The sequence below is a fragment of the Callospermophilus lateralis genome, chromosome 6 (assembly GCF_048772815.1).
Source record: "Callospermophilus lateralis isolate mCalLat2 chromosome 6, mCalLat2.hap1, whole genome shotgun sequence".
NCBI lineage: Eukaryota > Metazoa > Chordata > Mammalia > Rodentia > Sciuridae > Callospermophilus > Callospermophilus lateralis.
The window spans coordinates 15,599,351-15,622,253 of NC_135310.1; the positions used below are offsets into that span (position 1 = coordinate 15,599,351).

Here is a 22,903-nt window from a genome sequence, read left to right on the forward strand (position 1 = left end):
GGGGCAGGAAAAACAGCAGAAACATTGGTAGTTGGGATTATTTCAAAGTTGAGGACAGAAAGGCCAGGGAACAGGAAGTTGAAGGTATTAGGAAGAGAATGATTGAAGAAATGAGCCATCATCTCTAGGTGGCTCCAGATGGAATGAAGATTGGCAGGGCAAGGAGGGAGAAAAATAGGAGGACCAAGGAAACTCAAAGGCTCACAGAACAGCTTTGTGGGAGTGGGACGTAAAAGTCTGGGATGCACGAAGTTTGTGGAGATTTTAACTTACAATTTCAATCACAGCATGCTGTGTGCATATGTGGGAATGTCGGAAAAGTCACACTGAATCCCACTGAAGCGTACGACGAGTACATGTTAATAACAACATTTTTTAAAGATTTCAGAGCTGGAGAGGTCTAGGTCACTGGGAGGTTCTGATGTGAGTGGGGTGTGTGTGTTTGTGTGTGTGCGTGTGCGTGTGTGTGCTCGAGGGCGACATCTGTCATCACAGGCGGTCCTGGTTGAACAGTACGATGGTACACCTCACCCTGCCCGGCCTCACTGCAGGCTTTGCATATGTTGTAGGCAGGTGGGCTCCTCCCCTGGCTCCAGGAATTGGGTCAGGGATGGTTACATGACAAGAAGAGAAGGCTCCTCTGTAAGATTCCTCACACAGATGCTTGGAGACAAGCCCTTTTTCTCAGCTCAGGGATTATTATTATTATGGTTTGGATCTAAAATGTCCCCAAAAGCTCATGTGTTGAAAGTTTGGTCCCCGGGGCAGCAATGTGTAGAAGTGCGGCACATTGGATCACAAGGGTTCTGACCCCATTAATGGATAAATCTGTTGATTAGTTCATAGATGAATGGGCTATTAGGAGATGAGGCTCAGTTGGACGAAGTAGGTCACTGGAGGCATTCCTAGAAGAGTACTTTTGTCCCCAGTCTCTTGCTCTCTGCCACGGGGTGCGCACGTCTCCTTCACCACACCCCCTCCACCAAGATGTTCTACCTTCCCTCAGGCCAAGACAATGGAGCCAGCGGTCCTTGGACCAAAACCTGTGGAACTATGAGCCAATTCAAGTGTTTTTCCTCAGGTATTTTGCCACAGTGACAAAAAACTAACAGAGCTGGAAAGCCCGTCTTTCCTGTCAGCATGGAGAAAATGAGACCAACATGAAAAGACAAGCCAATGACAGAGATGAGAGGTGAAGAGGAGCAAAAAGAATCTAGAGAAAAATCTTGAATCCCTAAATCTACCCAGCTGAAGCCGAATCTTTCCAATGAGCCCTCAAAGTTCTACTTCAACTTCAGGTGGTCTAAATTGACTCCTACATACTGCAGTCTAAGGTGTGAGTGGCTAAAACAAAAAGAGGTGCTATGGTTTGGATGTGGTATCCCCCAAAAGCTCACGTGTGAGACAATGCAAGAAGGTTCAGAGGAAAAAAAACCATTAGGTCATGAAAACTTTAACCCAATCAGTGAATTGATCACCTGATGGATTAATGGAGTGGTGACGGAAGGCGGGTGAGGTTGGCTGAGGGGGTGTGGCGTTGGGAAATATATTTGTATTTGGCAAGTAGAGATCTCTCTCTCTTGGCTTCATGTGAGCTGCCTCCCTCTGCCACGCTCTTCCACCATGATGTTCTGCTCCAAGGAAGCAATGAGCCCCAAGGAATGGAGCCAGCCTTCTATGGACTGAGACCTCTGAAACCATGAGCCCTCAAATGAACTTTCCTTCTCTACAATTTTTCTGGTCAGGTCATGTAGTCACAGTAGTGAAAGAGCTGACTAAACAGGAAGGAAAGATATGAGAGCTAAGGAGACCCAGAAACAATAGACACAATGTTGCACGGGTGACCTCGTGAACTAATGCCACCTGGATGAAGACAGCTCTCAGTAGGGTGGAGAAGACACTTTGGAACCATTTTATAAAAAAAAATTTAAGTAGGGAGAATAGACAGCATATTACCAGGTAACACAATAAAGACAAATGAAAGTTATACAGCAGTTAGCAGGAGCTTCCAAAGGGCAACGTTTTTAAAATTTGTTCTAATTAGTTACACATTACAGTAGAATGCATTTGACACGTCAGACATATACAGAATGTTATTTCTCATTCTTCTGGTTGTACATGGTGTAGAATCACAACAGTCATGTAATCATAGATTCACCTAGGGTAATAATGTCCAATTCATTCTACTATCCTTCCTACCCCCATAACCCCTCCCCTTCCTTCACTCCCTTTTGCCCAATACAAAGTACCTCTATTCTTCCCTAGCCCTGCCCCCTTTTTGTGAATTAGCATCCACATATCAGAGAAAACATTCAGCCTTTGGTTCTTTGGGATTGGCTTGTTTTGCTTGGTATGATTTCTCCAGCTCCATACATTTATCTGCAAATGCCATAATTTTGTTCTTCTTTAAGGCCAAGTAATATTCCATTATATATATCACATTTTCTTTATCTATTCATCTGTTGAAGAGCAGCCAGATTGGTTCCATAGTTTAGCAATTGTGAATTAACCTGCTATAAACATTGATGGCTGTGTCACCGTAGTTTGCTGATTTTAAGTCCTTTTAAGTCTAAAGAGTGGGATAGCTGGGTCAAATGCTGGCTCCATTCCAAGTTTTCTGAGGAATCTCCATACTGCTTTCCACAGTGGTTGCACCAATTTGCAGTCCCACCAGTAATGTACGAGTGCACCTTTCCCCCCACATCCTCGCCAACACTTACTGTTGCTTGTATTCTTGATAATTGCCATACTGACTGGAGTGAGATGAAATCGTAGCGTACTTTTGATTGAGCAATGGTTTTTATACTACATAGAGGAATGGGATGGAAGACGTAGAGGGGAAAGAGAGGTACCCAGACTACACTTGCTGACGAGAACCTGAGAGCAGAGTGCAATAACATGGATAAGACAAGGTCACTGGTGTATAAGTCACAGATTACATTACCCCTGAGCGCTGCCCCAGTGAAAATTAGACCCCACTTCTGTGTCCCAAGCATTCACCATAGCAGTACTGCAGAATCCCCAACAGCTCTTCAGGGAGTAGAGTTGCTTGCTATTCTCCCTGTAAAATGGACTATAAGGTAAAACTGGAAATTTAGACAGATCGGGTTCACATTTCCTCCTGAGACACTTTATGCAGATACTTAGATGTCTCAGTAACCAGACTGAATACCCCAGTAGCAATTTCACTCAAGTGTATTTGGTAGAAGAGTTAGTTTTAAATATTTTAAGGCCTCATCTAAAAAACCACATCAATCTAATGCATTTTATTGGACAACATAAAATATACATGGATATTACAGACCAACAAATGGAACATAAAAACATGAAGCTGGCCTGCCAACTCTGGAATGAGGGCCACCGAGGGAGAGGCCACAGCCAATGCCATCGTAACAAGGAGGAAACGGCTTCACTAGCAGGTTTGCAGTTTGTCCAACCACTATATGAACCATATGCATACTCAGGATTTCTTTTTCGTATTCTATATACCCTTTCCACTAAAAGTCTCTAAAGCTTAGGTTTGAATACGTTTCCTTATATATTAAACATTATTGTATATAAACTGAGTCATACAGCAGAAATACTACATAAACATATTTAGGTAAATGAAGTGTAATCTCATACACTACGGAGAAAGTACAGTACTACCCACTATAGACTATTTTTAGCCTCTTACATGAATCTTGTTATATAATTAATAATGAATCAATCACAGAAACACATTTATGTTCTTAAGTACTATTTAAAATATCTTTGAATGATGTAGAAAATAAATTCATAAAGAAGATAAATAAAATTTATTAAAATTATGTGTGGAAAACAGAGAAAATGTACAAAAAGAGCCCTCCCATATGTGCACACACACACACACACACACACATATCCATGACTGCATTCATGGGGCTCTTCTCCAGGGACACAGAGAAGCTGCTTCCTCTACTCAGCAGAAAGGGGGCTCCAAAGTAGAAGCCATTGCCTCTTTGGAGCATGCAGTCTCTAGAGGCCCTCTTTAAGAAAGCTTCTCCATATGGTTATTATGAGAATTAAAATGGCTAGTGAACCCTCCGCTGAAAAAAGATACCCCATCAAGGTTAATTCTCTTCCCTCATTTCCCAGTCTAGATTGCAATGGAATGGAATAATTCTGAGACTCAAAGTGTTAGCAAGTGGAATAATAGGTGTTTTCAGTGCTGAACATTTGTCTAGGGCTGGCACCTTTGAGACCTTTTCTGATGCAACCTCGCTAGGCCATCAAAGCATACCATATTCACACGCTGATCACATCTCACAGATCTGAGGAATCTGTGAAAGTAGGAATTGTGCTGTCTTAGTTCCACCTCCCTCTGGAGACAAGCATTCAATGAAGAAGTTTTAAGTGCCCTTGCGGGTGCCTGTCTTGCCCAGAAGTCGTGTCTTTGAGGCAGGCACAGGAAACAAGGCGATGCTGATGTAAATGGATCAGCCGTTCAAGACACTTGATGATCTCATAGTCAGGAAGAGCAAGAGCGGTCATGTTCAAGCCCAGCATCTGGGAAACTACCTCCCTGAAGTCCGCCAGCTGCAACATCAAACAGAAACACATTAACTGGGAGAACAAAAAGTCTCCACTGTTGCTGGGTCAAGCGCAACAAAAAGCAAAAAGATACCTAATAAAACCTGGAAAACTCAGGTCTGCACAAGGTAGGTCAATTACCTACCCACTTTAGCCTTATTAAAAAAAAAAAAAAGTTGGCTTGCCTGCTAATTACTTCTAAGGTCTCTTCAAGGGTCTCCCTTTAGCAATTCTCATAGCCACTTTTCTGATAAGCAAATTGATTAGCTACTCAAGAATTCCAGTTGAGAACCCCTAAATGAGACTCTGACCTAAGGCTTCATTTTCTCTTCTCCATATACTTACTTGCTCTGAAATTCAGAACAAATGAAATGATAATTATGTATGTGCTCTGCACAGTAGAAATACAGAGCTGGAAATATACAGATGTTGGTATCATAGTGTCAATGGATGATAAATGTTTGCGCATTGGAATGTGAACTGGACAATGAACTTCTGAAACTAAAAGAACAGATGGCAAGAAAGCAGGAGGGCTTCCAAATTAGTATCATATCACATCACAGAGATTGCCACCTCAAAACATATCACTGGACGGGTGTGGGGTTATTTGTCCATTGAGAAAGGGAAAATGGGAGAGCAGGAACAATGGCTGAAATATGCTTCCTATACCCCTTCAAATCCTCCTAGGCTGCTTTCTCTTGTTCTAAGATAATGCAGAAGCAGGTAAATGAGGGCTATCTGGACAATACCTCATTAAAGCTACCTTCCATTTTAGAAAAACTGTGATCCAACCAGAACATGGATCACCTTAGAAAAACGCCATCCATACAGCCTGCCCTGGGCCCATTGCTTCCCAACCACCTTCCCATGCAGAGTCCAATTTGGGAAATGCAACATCCCCTCTACCTGTTATGGTAGAACTGTTTGTACGTGCGCACGTGCGCACACACACACACACACACACACACACACACACACACGGAAACATACCAATGTGATGGTATCAGGAGGTGGAGATAATTGGGTGGGAGTTAATTAGGTTTCGATGAGATCATAATGGTGGAGTCCCCAGGACAGGATTAGTGCCCTCATAAAACAGTCCCCAGAGAGCTACCTTGTCCCTTCCACCATGTGAGGACACAAAGAGAAGACACCGTCTATGAACCAGATGCTCCATGTACCAGCACCTGGACCAGCCTCCAGAACTGTGAGGAAGAACAGTCCTGTTTACCAGCCACCCAGTTGACAGCCTGGGCGCACAGCACCTCAGCAGACTGAGGCCCTGGCCTCTCTCCCAGATGAAAAGGTTTTCCTCAAACTTCCACCCTTTTGAATGTGATCAGAGCTCTTAATTCCCAGGATGTTTCCCCCGAGTCCATTTGCTCTCACGGTTGGGCTTTCCCAAACTGTCTGACATCTGAGCCAAAGCAGAGGCAGCCAAAGAGCAGGGGAGAGGGAAAAAAAAAAAAAATCCTAGGACCAGAGTCCACTCTCTGCCCTTTTGAGCTCCAGAAAGAGAGTGACCTGAGAGCCAGAGGCAGCGGGGGTCAGGCTGCCCGGGACATATTTCCTTATGCCTGACCTGATGTGCTCACCAGATAAAATGTTCCTCCTGCAGCCAGCCAGCCATGAGTTCGTTTTTATGGCTTGCATCTGTGCTTGGTGGACTCACAAGTCTGGGTGCCACTGTTTGAGACTGGAGGCTATTTCCTGCCACTGATCTCTTCCAGAGACGAGGCCTCTCCCCCAGGTCTCCAAGCCCTGCTAATGTTCAGGGACCTGAAGGGTGCGTAGCCCAGAGGTCATCACCAGACATAATAAACGACCCTGCCCCAACCAGAACCTGGGCTCTCACCGGCTTGTCACCGCTGTGATAAGAGCCTGTTTTTATTTCCTACAAACCTTGCCATGCCACCGTGAACTGCAAATCATGACAATTCATCGTGGTTATTGGGATGCTGAAAGGATGCAGGAGGATGGGTTGGAATGATATAGAAAGCTTGACAAAGTGGTTTTGAAGAAACGTGTGAATACCGTGGTCTTTGGCAGCACACACCACTAAATTGGAATCACACTGAGAAGAGTAGCGTGGCCCCTGCGCCAGGGTGACAGTCTGTGAAGCATCCAAGTGAGTCACCGTCAAGCCTCTGAACTGTCCTGCTGTGTACCCACAGGATTTCCCTGCCGCAGTTGTGCCTACCTGCTTTTCTCTCTTTTCTGCGTCCTCCAGAGATCTTCTCAGAGTCTTCATCTCGCTGGTCACTGCTTCCAGCATGTTTCTGGCCCTTTCCTTATCCTCCTTGGCCTCCCGCCCCGCCGTGTCCAGTTCTGCCCTGACCGACGCGAGCTGCTTCTCCGCTTTCTCCTTCATCTTCTCCAGCTTGTCTCTGGATTTATTTAAGTCTTCGATGGTTTTGGTCTGTTCCAAAGTTTTAATCTAAAGAGACAAAAGAAGGCTGATTGTTTCTTTCGTTTTTATTTAGGAAAACTGTGCAAACAACATAAATCAGAAGTCAATGGAGCTCAATTAACTTTTTATGAATAAAGAAAGGAATTTATCCTAAACAGCGACATGGACTTTGCTGGATATTATGAGCTGGATGAACATGACTTAAGACTGTTCTAGCTGATAAACAACATGGGAGTGCCCTTATTTGGAAAAATCAATGAGATAAAACTGTAGACAGCATGATTCTGGATTGAGATAGTAAAGTTCTCAAGCAACCTGCACTTTCTGGCCCTACCTGTGGGCCACCATCCCTATAAACATTAGAAGAGCAAACTGTTTACTAGTTGTGTGTCCTACAGGGGAGCCCCACCTAAGGTCCCCTCAGCAAGTCTGCATCACTGTGAGCAAAATCAAGATCAGAATTATTCAGAAATGTCTTCTGTCTGCACAATGAGTACCAGTCGCAGAAGGTGGCAACCCGGGCCTCTGCAGACCCAGGGAGGGTGGTGCGTCCCACCAAGGAGTTGTGCCAGGATCTTTCATTCCCAGCCTGTTTTTTAAATTTTTTATCTTGAGACAGGGTCTTGCCAAGTTGCTTAGGGCCTCACTAAGTTGCTGAGGGTGGCTTTGAACTTTTGATCCTCCTGCCTCAGCCTCCCCCCGAGTCACTGGGATTACAGGCAGTGCCACGGTGCCCAGCTGTCCCAGGATCTTAAAGCCCAGACACAGAGTATCCTAGAGTTCAGGGCATATTTTCTGTGTTAGTTTATTATTCAAGGCTACTCCAGAGCTTCTTACAAAAGAATTTCAGTAAAAAGGAATGAAATTCGGACTTCGCTACAATGTGGATGAACTTTGAAAACATGCTAAGGCCCAAAAGGACAAATAGTGTAGAATTCCACTTATCGATCGCAGGTACCTAGACCAGGCTGTTTCATAGACAGGGAACACAGAATAGAAGCTGCCAGGGGTGGGGATGGGGGCGCTGTGAGCCATCATCTGAGGGGCACAGAGTTTCATTTGAGATGATGGGAAAGTTCTGGAAATGGATAGAGACGATGGTGTCACAACATGGTGAATGTAGTTGACGCCACTGGAATGCAGACATGGTGATGACTAAAATGCTGAATTTTATGTCTTATTTTGCCACTATCAAGTTAAAGATTTTGAAGCAGTTTTATACAGACACAAGTATTTTTAAATTACTATTAAAAATAAATACACATCCTGGGCTGGGGTTGTGGCTCAGCCGTAGAGCGCTTGCCTAGCACGCGCGAGGCCCTGGGTTCAATCCTCAATACCAATAAAAATAAACAAAATAAAGGTATTGTGTACAACTTAAAAATAAATATTAAATAAATAAATAAATACACATCCTTGGTTTATACGCAAAGGACTTAAAATCAGCATACTACAGTAATGCAGCTGCATCAATGTTTATAGCAGCTCAATTCATAATAGCTAAACTATGGAACCAAACTAGGTGTCCTTCAATAGATGAATGGTAAAGAAAATGTGGTATATGTACTCAATGGATTATCACTCAGTCTGGAAGAAGAATGAAATTATGGCATTTACCGGTAAATGGATGGAGTTGGAAAATATCATGCTAAGCAAAATAAGCCAATTTCAACTAACCAAAGGCCGAATGTTTTCTCTAATATGCGGATGCTAATTCACAATAAGGGGGGACACTAGAGAAGAATAGCATTACCTTAGATAAGGTAGAGGGAAGGGGAGGGGAGGGGATGTGGGGATAGGGAGAATAGTAGAACAAAATAGACATTATTACTTTATGTATACATGTGACTGCATGCTCAATGTGATTCTATAACAGGTTCACTCAGAAAAATGAGAAATTATATCCCGTCTATGTATATCAAAGTGCATAATTGCATCCTGCTGTCATATATAACTAATTAAAACAAATTTTAAAAGTTAAAAAATAAATACACATAAGCTACCACTTAACATCCACTGGGATGGCTAAATAAAAACGACAGACAATGACAAGGGATTGCAAGAACCTGGGGAACGTGGGGGTTTCGAGCACTGCTGGTGAGTCGTAAAATAGCCCAGCTGCTGAGGAGGGCAGTCTGGACGATTTCAAAGTGTGGAACACAGAGTTGCCATAAGATCCACAGCTTTGCTCCTAGTTGTATCACAGGTGCAGCGGAAGAGTGCTTTCCTAACATGCACAAGGGTTTGATCCCCATGACTATAAAGAACAGGACAGGACAGGAGGAGGAGAAAACACGCCACATAAAGACCTTGCATAACCACCAAAAAGTGGGAACAACTCAAAGGTCCATCAAGTGATGTATAGAGAACCAAAATGTGGTGTGGCCACGCAATAGGATACTACTCAGCAGAAGGACCGAGTACCATGAAAGGCCGCAACATGAGTGAACCTTGAAAATGTCAAGCCAAGGGGGAAAAGCCAGCTGCAAAGACCCCATGTTGTCTGATGTCACTTACATGGAATATCTGGGAGAGGTCTGAGGCTGGTGAGAGGGGTTGGGGGAGTGCCTGCTTACAGGCACATGGTTTCTTTGGGGGATGATGAAACCATTCTGAAACTTGATAATGGTGATGCCTGCACAACCCCAAGAAGACACTAAAAACCACTGAACTGTACACTTAAAAGGGTGAATTTTATGACAATTGAATTGTCTCTTGATAAAAGTATTGTTTGATGTATGTTTACAGAGAAGACCTCAAAGCATGACAATAAATTATTTGAAATAAGTAAACAAGTATGTACATTTGAATCGAGGGGGCAAAGAACAGAGATGGATAGAGCTCAGGATTTAGTTCTGAACAAATCAGGGAAGGTCTGCAGGCACAGTATCAGAAAAAAAAGGTATCACTTGGGATTTTGAGTCTGTGTTCAAGTCCTTTGACTATTCTGTGTGAAAGTAATGAAATAATGAAGTGCTCCCCTCTTCCCTCCCACCCCGTCTTCCCTAAGAATGAAGGACATGTTCTCGCTACATCTGCTCCTCTGATCCCTCCTGGGGCAGAATCAGAGTCAAGGGGTGAGCTGGGGGGTGATAGAAGGAAGAGACCCAGGGAGAGTAAACTGCTCTACAGGATGAGGAACTCAGAGAAGGAGGGGAGAAAGGCGAGAGCCATGCTCAAGAGGCTGCTGGAAAGGTGTTGTGAAGAGACGGGGTGTGGGAGGACTTGCTAGGCGCCATAGGGCTGCCTAACTTGAGAGTGAAAGAGAAAAGGAGAAGAAACTTCAAACCGTTGCTGCTCCCAGTGAACGAACGCCCTCTTCATCTTTCTGTCTGGGGTGGGGGTCGGTTCGTTTTGTTTTTGTGTAATGAGGAAGCTGCTGGACTGGTTACTAATTGCCCAGCAGGTATAGATAGGTGACCCACTGGTCCCATTAGGAGGACACTGTAGGAGATGACATCCTCACCTGGTCCTGAGCACATCTTCACCGTGACTGAGACCCAAACCTGGGCACACGTTGACCTGACCGACTCTCTGACCGAAGCCTCTTACCAACCCACTAGAAAGTCAGGAGGTGGACAGGCATCACTGTGAGCTTGGAATTAGGACATGATGAGGAGATAGGACACCTGCGGTTCTGACCTACTGTAACACATTCTAACTTCCTGGGAAATTAAATTCCTTTAGCTGTGGCCTGAATGTTTATGTTCCCCAAAATTCCCATGTGGAAATCCTAGCCCCCAAGGTAACACTAGTAGGAAGTTGTACTTGGGGAAGTGAAGACGGAGTCCTTGTGAAAGGGTCAAAGTGGCTGAAGAGCTCCCTTAACCCCTTGGACTGTGTGAGGATACAGCAAGAAGGTGTTCTCCCTGACCCGGGAAGCAGGCCCTCACCAGACATCCAGGCTGCGGGCACCTTGATCTAGAACTTTCCAACCTCCAGAGCTGTGCAAACAAAATTTCTGTTCTTTTTAATCCTCCCAGTTTATGGTATTTTATTACAGCAGCCTAAGAGTGAGACGCTTTTCCAGACAGGTAGGAGATCGATGCTCGGATAAGTCACAGCTGCTGACCTGGCTCTGTCCAGAGGAGATGAAATCCCTTTGGAAACTGGCAGCCGGTGTGGGATTTGCTATCTAGAAGGCATAAGAACAACTGCGACAGCTCCGGAAATGTGCAGAAATTAAAATGATCACAGCTGGGGGGAAGGGAGCCCACACTGGCATCCATGAAACGGTAGCAGTAGAGCAGGTCCCTGAGACAGAGAAATGCCACTACGAAGAGCAGGTCCACAGGAGCTGACCAGGGAGAGCATTCATGCATCCCAAGGTATGACCCTTCTGTGGATATGGACTGAGTATTAGATACGGGTGTGTCAGAGCATGGCCTCAGTGGTAACTCCTACCATCAAGGGCAAAGTCAAGCCCAAGCCCAAGGCCCCACGACTCCCGGGCTCCACACGCTTTCTACAAGCCACAACATATCACAGGAGACCAGTTTTGCTCTCTTTATGTCTTAGTTCACACTGTAAATGTCGAATAAAATCTCAATGTTTAATTTAGCACCAAAAAAAAAACCTAATTCCTGAATATGCTACTTATATTGAGGCAAAGGACAAGAATGCCCTTTTGCTCTTAAGAGCTACACAGTATTTGGGAGTGAGGTGTAAAGATGTTTGCAACTCTCTCTCAAATGGTTCAGCAAAAATAAAAGCAATCTCTCTCTCTCTCTCTCTCTCTCTCTCATATTAAGCAAAATATAATAATTAATAAAACATTTAAAATCTTTGTGAAGGGTTAGAGAATGTCCATTATACTATTCTGGCAATTGTTCCATAGATTTGAAATTTTTCAAAACAAGAAGCAGGGAAAGGGACTATATTGATCATGGATCCAATGGATTAAAAATTTTAATAACTAAGTATATTTATTTATAAATTAGATAAATATACATCTCCAAATAATGTATTCTACAGACTATCAAATATTTTTTATAAATTGTGGACATTACATGGATGAAATAAGTATCAATTTTTAAAATACTCTCCCATTAAAATAAAGAGCTCCCCTTCACATGCTCCCAGCTCTGTGCTGCAGAGAAAATACACAGCAAAGGGGCAGTGCTGGGGTTGGTGCGTTGAGTTCAGACCCTTGTCTTAATAGGAGAAGAGACACATTCAGGCTACAGCTCCGAGAGATGCATCAAGTCCTAGGGAGAAGAATGCACTGCCAAGAATTTCTGAAAAATATGAGACTTTATCACAGTCCCTGGGGCTGCTTGAATCTTGTTTTCAGGAAGCAAAGGCAAGCACTGGCTCTGCAGCAAGCCACCAGGGCAGAGCTAGAAGCCAGTGGTAGTGTCCACCCTTGTCCTCCTGAAGTCAAACCCCAGATTTCCGGGAGCCTAGTGGACCAGGCCAGCATCTTAATCTTCCTGAGGGAACTTCTCGCCAGCTCAGAGTTCAGCAAGGGTCTCTGCCCCTCATTTTCTCCCATCGGGACAGAACTGGCCGTAAATAAGATTGACGCGTCACTGAGACTCCGGCAAAGATGGAAGGTGCCCAGGCTGCCCTCGCTGCTCACTGTAAACTACATTTGCTGCCTCCTCGGGGAAGGAATTGTTAAAATCTGGTAAGCAACTCTCTGGGGTTACAAAGGCCCAGGAAGAAAAGGTGATTAAATTTAAAAGCTGTTGTATTGGCTCCCACAAACCTCCAGCCGTGTGAACGTGGGGTGGGGCAAGGGTGGGATTCAAGACAGGCGTTGCAAGCCCACCTGCTCGCAGGCCCTCTGGATGGGGTGGGAACACAAGGTGGGAGGCTCTCCCTCTGACCCGAATAGAGGCTGTGCCCCTTGCAAAGTTTCTATTGGGTAGGAATGCTGCAGAACCAAGGGCAGGCAGTTCTGGCACCCTGCCCCTCCCCCAGCAGCCCAAGCCAGGGAGCCAGACCTGCTGAGCTGTGAAAAGCACCCGGAGCTCAAAGATTCCAAGCAGCAAGGCAATCTGCAGAATCAGAGCTGATCCAATGGCAGGCTAGGGGAGAAGGCAGGAAGGGCGTCCTGGATGGAGAAGGGCATGAGTGGAGAAGGACCATGGGAGCGGCCATCACACCAAGAGAGCCAGACAGCAGGGAATTCTACAAGGGTCTGAAGATCCCTGTGGGTGTTTCCTTGAGAGACTGCAATGAAGATAATCAGGACTTGCCCCTAGGTTTTGGTGGTCTGGCTGCTAAATTTTGGTCACAGATCCCTACTAAGGCACGCAGCTTAGACTGATAGCTCAGGTTGATTGATAGCTGATTTCTCTCCACCAGATAGCTGCTTTTTTTTGCCCAGAATAAAGACCCATTCTCAGAATGACTTTATTTAAATGAAGTGCAGGTACTCAGTTCTGGTCAATGAAGGTATAGGAAGTGTTGAGTTGCTCCTGAAAAGTAGCAAATAACTAGAAGAAGGCTGGAGTTCCAGCAGCCACCTTGGGCTAACAGGCAGCATTGGGAATGAGAGCAATAGTTAGGGTAGTGAAGTAGAAAGACATAACAAGTCAGGGTCGCTGGTGACCAGGGAGCTATCCATCTACACATGGAATGTCTACTTCCATGCTTCTGTGTCTCCTATCTCAGCCACTATGGGCTGCTTCAATATATTTAGCTGAAACTAACATAAGTAGTTAATCCATAAAAAAAAATGTTCAAGCCAAATGAAAGCAGAGATAAGCTATAGTGTATGCACAAATACAGTATCTGCAATAGTAAAGCAGGTGGTAGAATAATTGCTCTATCCTTAGGGAAAATAAACCATAGGTTTGCCAAACTCAGAAGAAGATACATCCTGAGTAGCTATACCACACATTCTTGCTGGTGATTTCAGTAAAATAACATCCTCTGTCACATTGAATTAATATCACTAATATTTTTAATTCTATTTTGATCCTTTATTTGGATTTCTAAATTGGTTTGGATTTCATAATGCTAAAAATATAATAAGATTAAAATTTTTTATATAGTTTTGCGTTGGAACATATGTGAGCAACATTCTAATAAAATCATTCTAACTGAAATAGGGAAGTCTGTGAAGACATATTTGTTCTTCAAAAAAGAATCTCTATAATCCTAGATTTGCCTGCCAAATCAAAATTTAATTGTTCATCTGGAAAAGTCTCATATTTTTAGTTTAAAATTACAGAGAGAAATTTTACATCTCCAAATTTGGATATGAAAGTGGGTTGACAGGAGATTTGGCTAAGCAAAGAGTCAAGGTCTTCAGTCATGGTTTTGCCACAGACTTAAGAAATGCATGCCCACCAATGCTCATGGCAGCCTTACTCATAATAATCAAAAACTAGGAACAACCCAAATGTCCATGAAATGTTTACTAGACCAACAGAATGTGGTACATGCATACAATGGATTATAATTTACCCATAAAAAAATCACTGTGATGGTAAATTTTACGTATCAACTTGGCTAAACCACATTTTTGGTTTATGTACCCACACATTTGGCCCAATGTTATTCTGGATGTTTCTGTGTGGATGTTTTCAAATAATATTAACATTTAAATGCGTAGACTGAGTGAAGCAGATTGCCTTCCCTAATGTGGGTGGGCTTTCCCAATCGGTTGAAGATCTAAATATCACAAAAGACTGAACTCCCCTCATCAAGAGGGAATTCTGCCCGCAGCCAGTCCTTGGATTTAAACTGCATGGCAGCCTTTCCTGGGTCTCTAGCCTGAAACCCCAACCTGCAGATTTTGAACTTGCCGGCCTTTGTTATCATGTGAGCCAATTCCTTAAAATAAAACGGATCTCTTTCTCCCTCTTCCCTACCTTGCACACGCACACCTTCACACACATTCTATTGGTTCCACTTCTCTGGAGAACGCCGACGAATACAGGAACACTGACACATGCTAGAACCTTAAAAACATCAAACTAAGTAAAAGAAGTCAGAGAGAAAGGACCACATACTGTATGATTCCATTTATATCAACTGTCCAGAACATGCAAATCTCTACAGACAGGAAGCAGACTAGCGGTGGTAACCGCACAGTCTGTCGACATCGTGAAACACGCTACGCTTCAAAAGAGTCCATTTTATGGCAGGTGAGCTATTTCTCTATTTCAAAAAAAAAAATAGAAACGCAATTTCAATTATTACCTTATATAGACCCTCTATTATTGGTGAAATTGTCCATCTGCTAGGTCACGGGCTGAATAATCCTCCCGTCCCCAAGGCTAAGTCTACCTGGAACCTCAGAATGGGACCTTACTTAGAGAGAAGGCCTTCAAAGGTGTAGTTAAGTTAGGGTTCTCGTGATGGGATCAGTGTGGTTTAGGAGGCGCCCTGAACCCAATTTTGGACGTCTTTGTAAGTGACAAGAAGAAGAGGCACACAGAGAGAAGGTCACATGAAGACAGAGCGTGGGCTGACATGATGCAGCTTATAAGCCAAGGGTTGCCAGCAGCCACCAGGAGTTGGAGAGGCTGGAATGGACTCCCTCAGAACCCCAGAGGCAAGTGCCCCGCCGACACCTGGATTTCAGACTTCTGGCCTCCAGAAGAATTGAGAGGGAATGTTAAGCCACCGGGTTGGCAATAACTGGGCTGATACACTGATGTCCTGAAGTGTTGCTCCATGAACAGTGAAATCAATACAGAGACAAACTTAGACTATGTACAAAGATGGGGACATTGAGTGGGGCACGGTGGTGCATGCTTGTAATCCCAGAGAGTCAGGAGGCTGAGGCAGGAGAATCGCAAGTTCAAGGCCACCCTGGACAACTTAGCATAGACCCTGTCTCAGAATAAAATCCAAAGGGCTGGGGATGCAGCTCAGTGAGAGTGTCCCTGGGTTCGATCCACAGCACCCCCGTCCAACACACACACACACACACACGCACACACACACACACACACACGCACACACACGCACACACACACACAATCCTCCATGGCTCAGGATCAGTCCAAGCATCTGTAGGATGCCCGCAGGCCCTCTGTGAGCTGGCTCCTGCCCCCTCCACACCCAGCTCCTCCCAACCCTCGCGGATTCACAGGGATGATCGGGCGTGGTCAGCAACAACCAGGCCTTCAGTTCCCCTGTCTCAGTGCATCGGAGAGTCATTGGTCATCCTCGATACCCACCTGCTGTGCCAGATCCCAGGACGGCACTGGGAGGGGGTCTGCTGGTGAAGTCATGGCAAAGCCTCCGAGAGATGGCGACGGCATTTCCGTCTGAGTTTAAGCCACTTCCTGTCCACACCTCCCTCTGGTGAAAATGGGACTCTCCAAAAGGATCAGAGGGTCTCTGCATTCTCCTCCTTCTCTGGAGCCCAAGGCCTGCACCACCCCTGCACTGTCACAGCGATGTCCCCTCTCCTTTCTGTCCCCCACACTCTCCCACCACTGTCTGCCTTACCCTGACCCCCGTTTCTCTGCACTGCTGGCTCGGGCAGTGTTGAGGGGCCCTGTATTCTCTTTAATAAAGTAATTCTCCTGTAGCCCTCTGAGCTGGGGGGCCAAAGGGGCCCCCACCCTGGAGGCGAACAGACACACACTCCACCGTCAGGAGTGGCCAAAGCAAGGTCCCTGCCATCCTAACTTAGGATTCGCTTTGTCATCTCTGGAAACCAGAAACCAACTCCTCACCACCCGCCGCCTCAATCGGTCCGAGCACTGAGTGTTGGTGACCAGCCATATTTCCTCAGATTTAAGATTTATTTTCCTTTATATATTGCTCAGTCTTTCAGGAATTCTTTTCTCCCTATAATGGGGTCTGTGTGGAGGGAAACCCTGGTAGGTGTTCTGCCCTGAACCCCCCTGCATACTGCCCATGAGCCTGTCCTGTGAGCGCTCACTCCTAACAGAAAACACTCCATAGTCGGCCTTTGCGAGTTCGACACTCCCTGTGACTCCACTGAATCATAGTTTCAGAACTGCCCCAGAGAGAAAAGGGTACACTCGTACATTGCTGGTGGGACTGCAAATTGGTGCAGCCAATTTGGAAAGCAGTATGGAGATTCCTTGGAAAGCTAGGAATGGAACCACCATTTGACTCAGCTATTCCTTTTCTTGGACTATTCCCAAAAGACCTTAAAAGAGCATATTACAGGGACACAGCTACATCAATGTTCATAGCAGCACAATTCACAATAGCTAGACTGTGGAACCAACCCAGATGCCCTTCAATAGATGAATGAATAAAAAATGTGGAATTTATACACAATGGAATATTACTCAGCATTAAAAAATAACAAAATCATGGCATTTGCAGGGAAATGGTTGGCATTAGAGCAGATTATGCTGAGTGAAGCTAGCCAATCCCTTAGGAGCAAATGCCAAATATCTTCTTTGATATAAGGGGGGGCGACTCAAAACAGAGCAGGGAGGAAGAGCATGAGAAGAAGATTACCATTAAATAGGGATGAGAGATGCATGGGAATGGGAGAGAGAAGGGGAATCGCACGGAAGATGGAAGGAGAACCTCACTGGTTTGCAAAATTACATATAAGTTGATGTAAGGGGGAAAAAGAGAGAGAAAAGTGTCATAGTAGAGTGGGTAGCGAGAGGTGATGGAAGGGGAAGGGAGGGGAGGGGGGATAGGAAGGGTAGCAGAATATAGTAGACACTAGTATGGCTGTATGTATAAACGTGGCTATAAAACCAATGTGATACTGCAATCTGTACACGTGGAAAAATAAGAATTCATACCCCATTTGAATCAAATGTATGATATGTCAAGATCATTGTAATGTCTTGAGCAACTAATAAAAAAAAAAAAAAAAAAAAAAAAGAATTGCCCCAGAGCCTCTGATGGGGTCGCTTTGCCCCTCACTTGAAGGGACCACCCCGTCTGCTCCCACAGTGAGCACGTTGGCACACATCTTGAGCAACTGTCCATGTCCCCAGCTGTCCCAAATGGAACCCCCGGGTCCTAGCAATCACCACACAATCCAGACATCCTGTCTCCTCTGCACCCCTTCCAGCCAGGGTGGGAGCGGCCCAGGCTAACTTCAGGGATTCTACCCCCAGCTCAAGTCGGCCCCCTACGGTCAATCTCAAGGCCTGAGGAGAGAGTTGAGGACACCGGTCCCTGATATTCCCCACCCCTGGCACCTGTCAGGTGCCTTTCCCTGCTTCTCTTCCCTCACATTCAAATATGTCCCCTCCTCTGTCACCCTTCCCTTCTCAGTGAAAACTGGCCTCAGCTCCAGGGCCTTGTCCAATGGCAGAAGGGCCTGCGGGGGGACCCTAGGAGGGAAAACACAGAGGAAATGTGCCCTAAACCGTCGTGCCCACTGTGCGTCGTGTACAAGGGTGGCTTAATCCAAGAGGCTTTTTTTCCTGCTGATCTGGTTCCAAATTCAGAAAGACCCAAAGTCAGTTTCAGGGCACTCCCCTGCCAAGAGCAGGCTGTTACTAGACCTGGTATATGAGATTCATGGACCTGCTGGAAACGTGTGCGTGTGGACTTATTATGGCCAGAAGCACGCAGGCAGGATGTTGGAATGTTCTTATTAAATCCCTCTGGGGGTTTCATTTCTTTCTTCTCTGTATCTGTAGAGGTGAGACATCTCGAATCCAGGACTGCCTCCCCCATCCGCTGACCCCTTCTACCGTCGAACTCGGACTCTTCAGTAGACGGTGGACCCGTTTTCTCATTTCCTCTAAATGAATTTCTACTTGCTAAATCCCTCCATCATCCCTTACCACACGGCCACGTACATCTTAAAGAAATGCTTTGATTTCCTTGCACTAAATTTTACCTCTTTTTGACTCTTTGAATAGTGACCACCTCAAATATTGAAGTCCCTAAATCAGATATTCTGGTTTATGTAATTTGGCATTTTCCCCACGACAGAGGAAATTTTCTTCTTCTTCTTTTTTTCTTTTCCCCTGGTGCATCCGTGATGAGGCTCATTCTTCTGCATAAGCTTTGTTGGGAGCCTGCAAAAGGAACAAGAACACGGAGCCTCGCACTTGCCTTGAGCTCACTGGTGTCGGCCAGCTTGGCTTTGAGCTCCAGGTTGGATCCGCGACACAGGTTCAGCTCCTTCTGCATCCTTTCCACCTTCTTCTCCAGCTTCCTGATGGCGAGCTGGGCCTCGTCCCTCTCCGTGGCCAGGGCTGAGCGCACCTGCTTCTCCTCCTCCAGCTGCGCTATTTTCTGCCGGAGGAGGTTCATGTGGAGTTCTCTGCTCTCCAGTCTTTCTTTCTGAGTCTTTAGCTGGTTTGATACAAAGAGGGATTTTTTTTTTAATAATTGAACAGTCAGTAAATATAAATGAATTAGAGATAATGTCAAATTTTATCTACATTTCAATAAGACTAATTTGTAAACCGTCAAAAAAAAAAAAAAGGTCACTGGGTTCCTTTCCCTGATTGCATCTTTTTTTATTCATATTTTTCCAAGATTGAATCTTGCAGCTGCAAAGTATGAGACAAAAGAGCGGCAGAAGAGGTTGAAAGACTTCCCATAGCTGCTTCTCTCCAACATTGTGTGCATCATAATAAAAATGTGAAATTACTTTAAAACTACTAAAACAGGCTTATCAAGAACAGAATACAAGACAGGGAGACAAAATCCTCTCCAACACACACGGACCATGATGCCTTCACCGGTGTTTTCTGAAACAACATAGGGTGCAAATTAATACTGTGAACCCGGACTGGTTGATCTCAGTCCCTCTCGGTGACAACTGTGTCTCTGCCCAACAAGCACCCCATATGAGAATGCAGACATTGCTGAAAGATGATAAAACAAGGAGGCTTTTTTAAAGAAAGCTTTGTTTACATATTGAAAATGTTAGAAGGTTTCATTTCTTTGGGGTCTTTTGTTATATGACTGGCTGATCAGATCAACCAACCAAGCAAAGAGCAAAGTCCCCAAACTGGCTTCTCAGTGGCAGTCAAACTTGATGAAGGAAATTGGATTTTTTAGATGACCATGGATTCTCGAAGGGAGATCAGTAGAGGGAAGGGATGAGGTGGAGGGAGGAGGAAAGGGAAGGGGAAATACCCGGCAATAACATTACACTGTTGCTTGGTGTGCATGTGTGGATAGGTGACAACGAATCCCACCACTGTGCACAGCTGTACTGTACCAATACAAATATGGAGGAAAAAATAAAATGACTCTGGATCCTAAGACCGAAAAGACCTTCCAGGGTTCCACGTGTCACCACTAAAGAGTGCAATATTAAGTCCAGACACCTCGATCATTCTGCCACAAATGTCAGGAAGAATCACCGACAATCCCTCATTATCTTCTCCACGTTTATACGGTATTATAAGGTGGGGGACTTACTGAAATGCTGCTGAATTCCTTGCCTCACAGTGACAACTGTGTCTATGCCTCCCAAGTCATTCTTTAACAAGACCCTCCCACTCCTTCTCTACCCGCTCCCTTTCCTGGGCATCTTCATGCCAAGTCCCACTCTATGGCAAATTTACTCTGGTACGCGCTACACACTGACTGTTCTAAAAGTTCTGTAATTCTTAGAAGGAATAATATTGGAATAAATAATAATAATAATAATATTTAAATAATATTTTAAAAGGAAATCAATTATCTAAAAGAGGACTTGGGAAAGAATTTTTGTTCAGTTTAACATCCCTGTTGGCAACTGGGTTTGTCTATTCTCTTTTTTATAAAATATTCCTCCAGCTATAATCAAATAGGAAAGAAGACAAATATGAGCAGAGCATCTTCTATGAACCAAGAGTTCAAAGATGTTGTTTATTGAAAACCAACAGTTCCTTAGAGTAGGTACTAGCCCTATCTTAATATGAGGAAACAGAGGTACATGATTTCCCAAGGTGACCCAGCTTGGTTGAGCCAAATTACAAACCCAGATGTAATTCATTACCCAGCCTTTAGACTAAAATTTGACCATCAAATTTTTTCTCCTAAGAACAACAATAAGAACAAATATGTGTTTTCTGTTTTCTTTTACCAATACCATTAATTATGTAACTAATAATTATACTTCTTTCTGTTCTTTCTCTCATTCACTCATTTTGTCTACATTGTTTCTAACTCTTCCTCAGAGTGAATGGGAAGTTGGTCCTTCTCTCTCTAATTTCTTGTGCAACAGAGCTTATAAATGCAGACACTGCTACATGCATCCCCCATTCTCCTCTTCTCCCAAAACAGCAGGACCTGAATTTTTTAAGGGAGGTGAATGGCTACCCACAGTTGAGGCTGCATTTGAAAGCCTCCGGGTCAGCTAGGTTTGGCCATCGGAACACATTCTGGCTGGGGATATAAGCGCAAGTTCCTGTAGCAGATTCTGGGCCCCATCTTCAAAAGGCACCTCTTGCATGTTCTATTGTAACATTATTCTTCATCCCCTTCTTCTCCAATCTTCTGCATGGATCACAGATATAATGGTGTGGGCACCATTTTGAACCATGAGGATAAGGACCACCCTAGCCATGGTAAATTAATGAGCTGAGACGGGCCTGATTCCTTGAAGAATGGATAGAGCAGAGCTGCCAGGCCAACCCCAAACAGCCTATCTCCAGAAATGTATGTGAGAAAAGAAACAACTTCTGCTTGTTTAAGACAATATTATTTAGGACTCCTTGGCATACCCAAAGGACTTAAAATCAGCACATAGTGGTGTGGCCACATCAAAATTTATAGCAGCTCAATGCACAACAGCTAAGCTATAAAACCAACCTAGGTGCCCTTCCACAGACAAATGGATAAAGAAAATGTGGTACATATACACAATGGAATATTACTCAGCCTTAAAGAAGAATGAAATCATGACAGTTGCTGGTGAAATAAGCCAATCCCAAAAAAAACAAAGGTCAAATGTTCTCTCTGATACGTGAATGTTGATGCACAATGGGGGACGGGGGTTTTGCCAGATTGGGGGTGGGGGGGTGAGAATAGAAAAAAATTGGACATAACTTTCCTATATTCATATATGAATACACGACCAGTGTAACTCCACCTCATGTACAACCACAAAAGTGGGAAGTTATACTCCATGTATGTATGCTGTATCAACATAAGAGCACTCTAATGTCTTGTATTAACTAAAAAGACCGAATTTAAAAATTGTAAAAAATGTATTATTTGGGGCCTCCGTTTCTCACAGTGAAACATAACCTTAAAAGTGACACACACTCTTACCAACTCTCCAGACTTGAAATCAAGACCCAGATGGTAAATAGATAATTTCGTGTTTCCCATCCCACTGGTGTATACAGTGGGGGTGAATCGCTCTTCAATATTGGGGTTTTTCAGAAATTCTTTTCCTCAGCATTCCTAATTTTCAACATCACCCACCTTCCTCTGTAAATTGTAGGCAATCGTCTTGTTTTCAACGACTGCGCTGCTCTCAAGGCGGACCAGCTGCTCTGCACGCGCCAAGACGACATCCAGACGCATGTCAAAGCCAAGTTCAGCAGCCATCCGGTCCAATCTCATTTTCTCTGAAAGCTGATCCAGAAATTTAAGATACTAAATTCAGGACCAAAAAAAAAAAAAAAATGAAAATGGAACATAAAAGTAACGTTAATGTGTGAGCTCACAGAATCCTTCTCTTCCTCCCAAGCTTACAGGTGGTTCTCTTTAAACCCAACCCGGAGCCTGGACTCTGATCCTGATCAGTGACCTTGGGGTTCAAGCTAATGTCATGCACTCCTCCAGGCCATATGACAAATTTGGCTGGGTGGACAATTACATCCCCATCTCTCGGCTTAGGCAACACAGTGATGAAATCACGCCCCACCCCCAGCCAATCCAACTCCTGGGACCTGCCCACACATGCACCTTTTGTGGCAGTTTTCCCCACAGAACTGGACCATGACCCTGAAAGTAGAAACTGGCAACTTAACCAGTGGCCACTGGTCTCTTCAAAGTCAAAGCTCCCCCCGCCCAAAAAAAATTTTGAACAACATTTTGTTTGGTTTCTTTAAGTTAAAATGT

The 22,903-nt window shown here is 44.5% G+C and overlaps 1 protein-coding gene and 1 pseudogene across 1 annotated transcript in view; one reads left to right on the plus strand and one right to left on the minus strand.

The window, feature by feature from the left end:
• Window positions 1-4,356: 4,356 nt before the first annotated feature.
• The window catches only part of Ccdc170 (coiled-coil domain containing 170), a 73,118-nt gene continuing 54,571 nt past the window's right edge, over window positions 4,357-22,903 (minus strand). Inside the window, exons 8-11 of the mRNA XM_076859413.2 lie at window positions 22,262-22,435; window positions 18,944-19,186; window positions 6,752-6,988; window positions 4,357-4,557 (exon numbers count right to left, since the gene is read on the minus strand). Of these exons, the coding sequence (XP_076715528.2) occupies window positions 4,357-4,557; window positions 6,752-6,988; window positions 18,944-19,186; window positions 22,262-22,435 (855 nt within the window). The remainder of the gene's footprint in view (window positions 4,558-6,751; window positions 6,989-18,943; window positions 19,187-22,261; window positions 22,436-22,903) is intronic.
• Window positions 6,587-6,686, plus strand: LOC143402654 (U6 spliceosomal RNA; annotated as a pseudogene).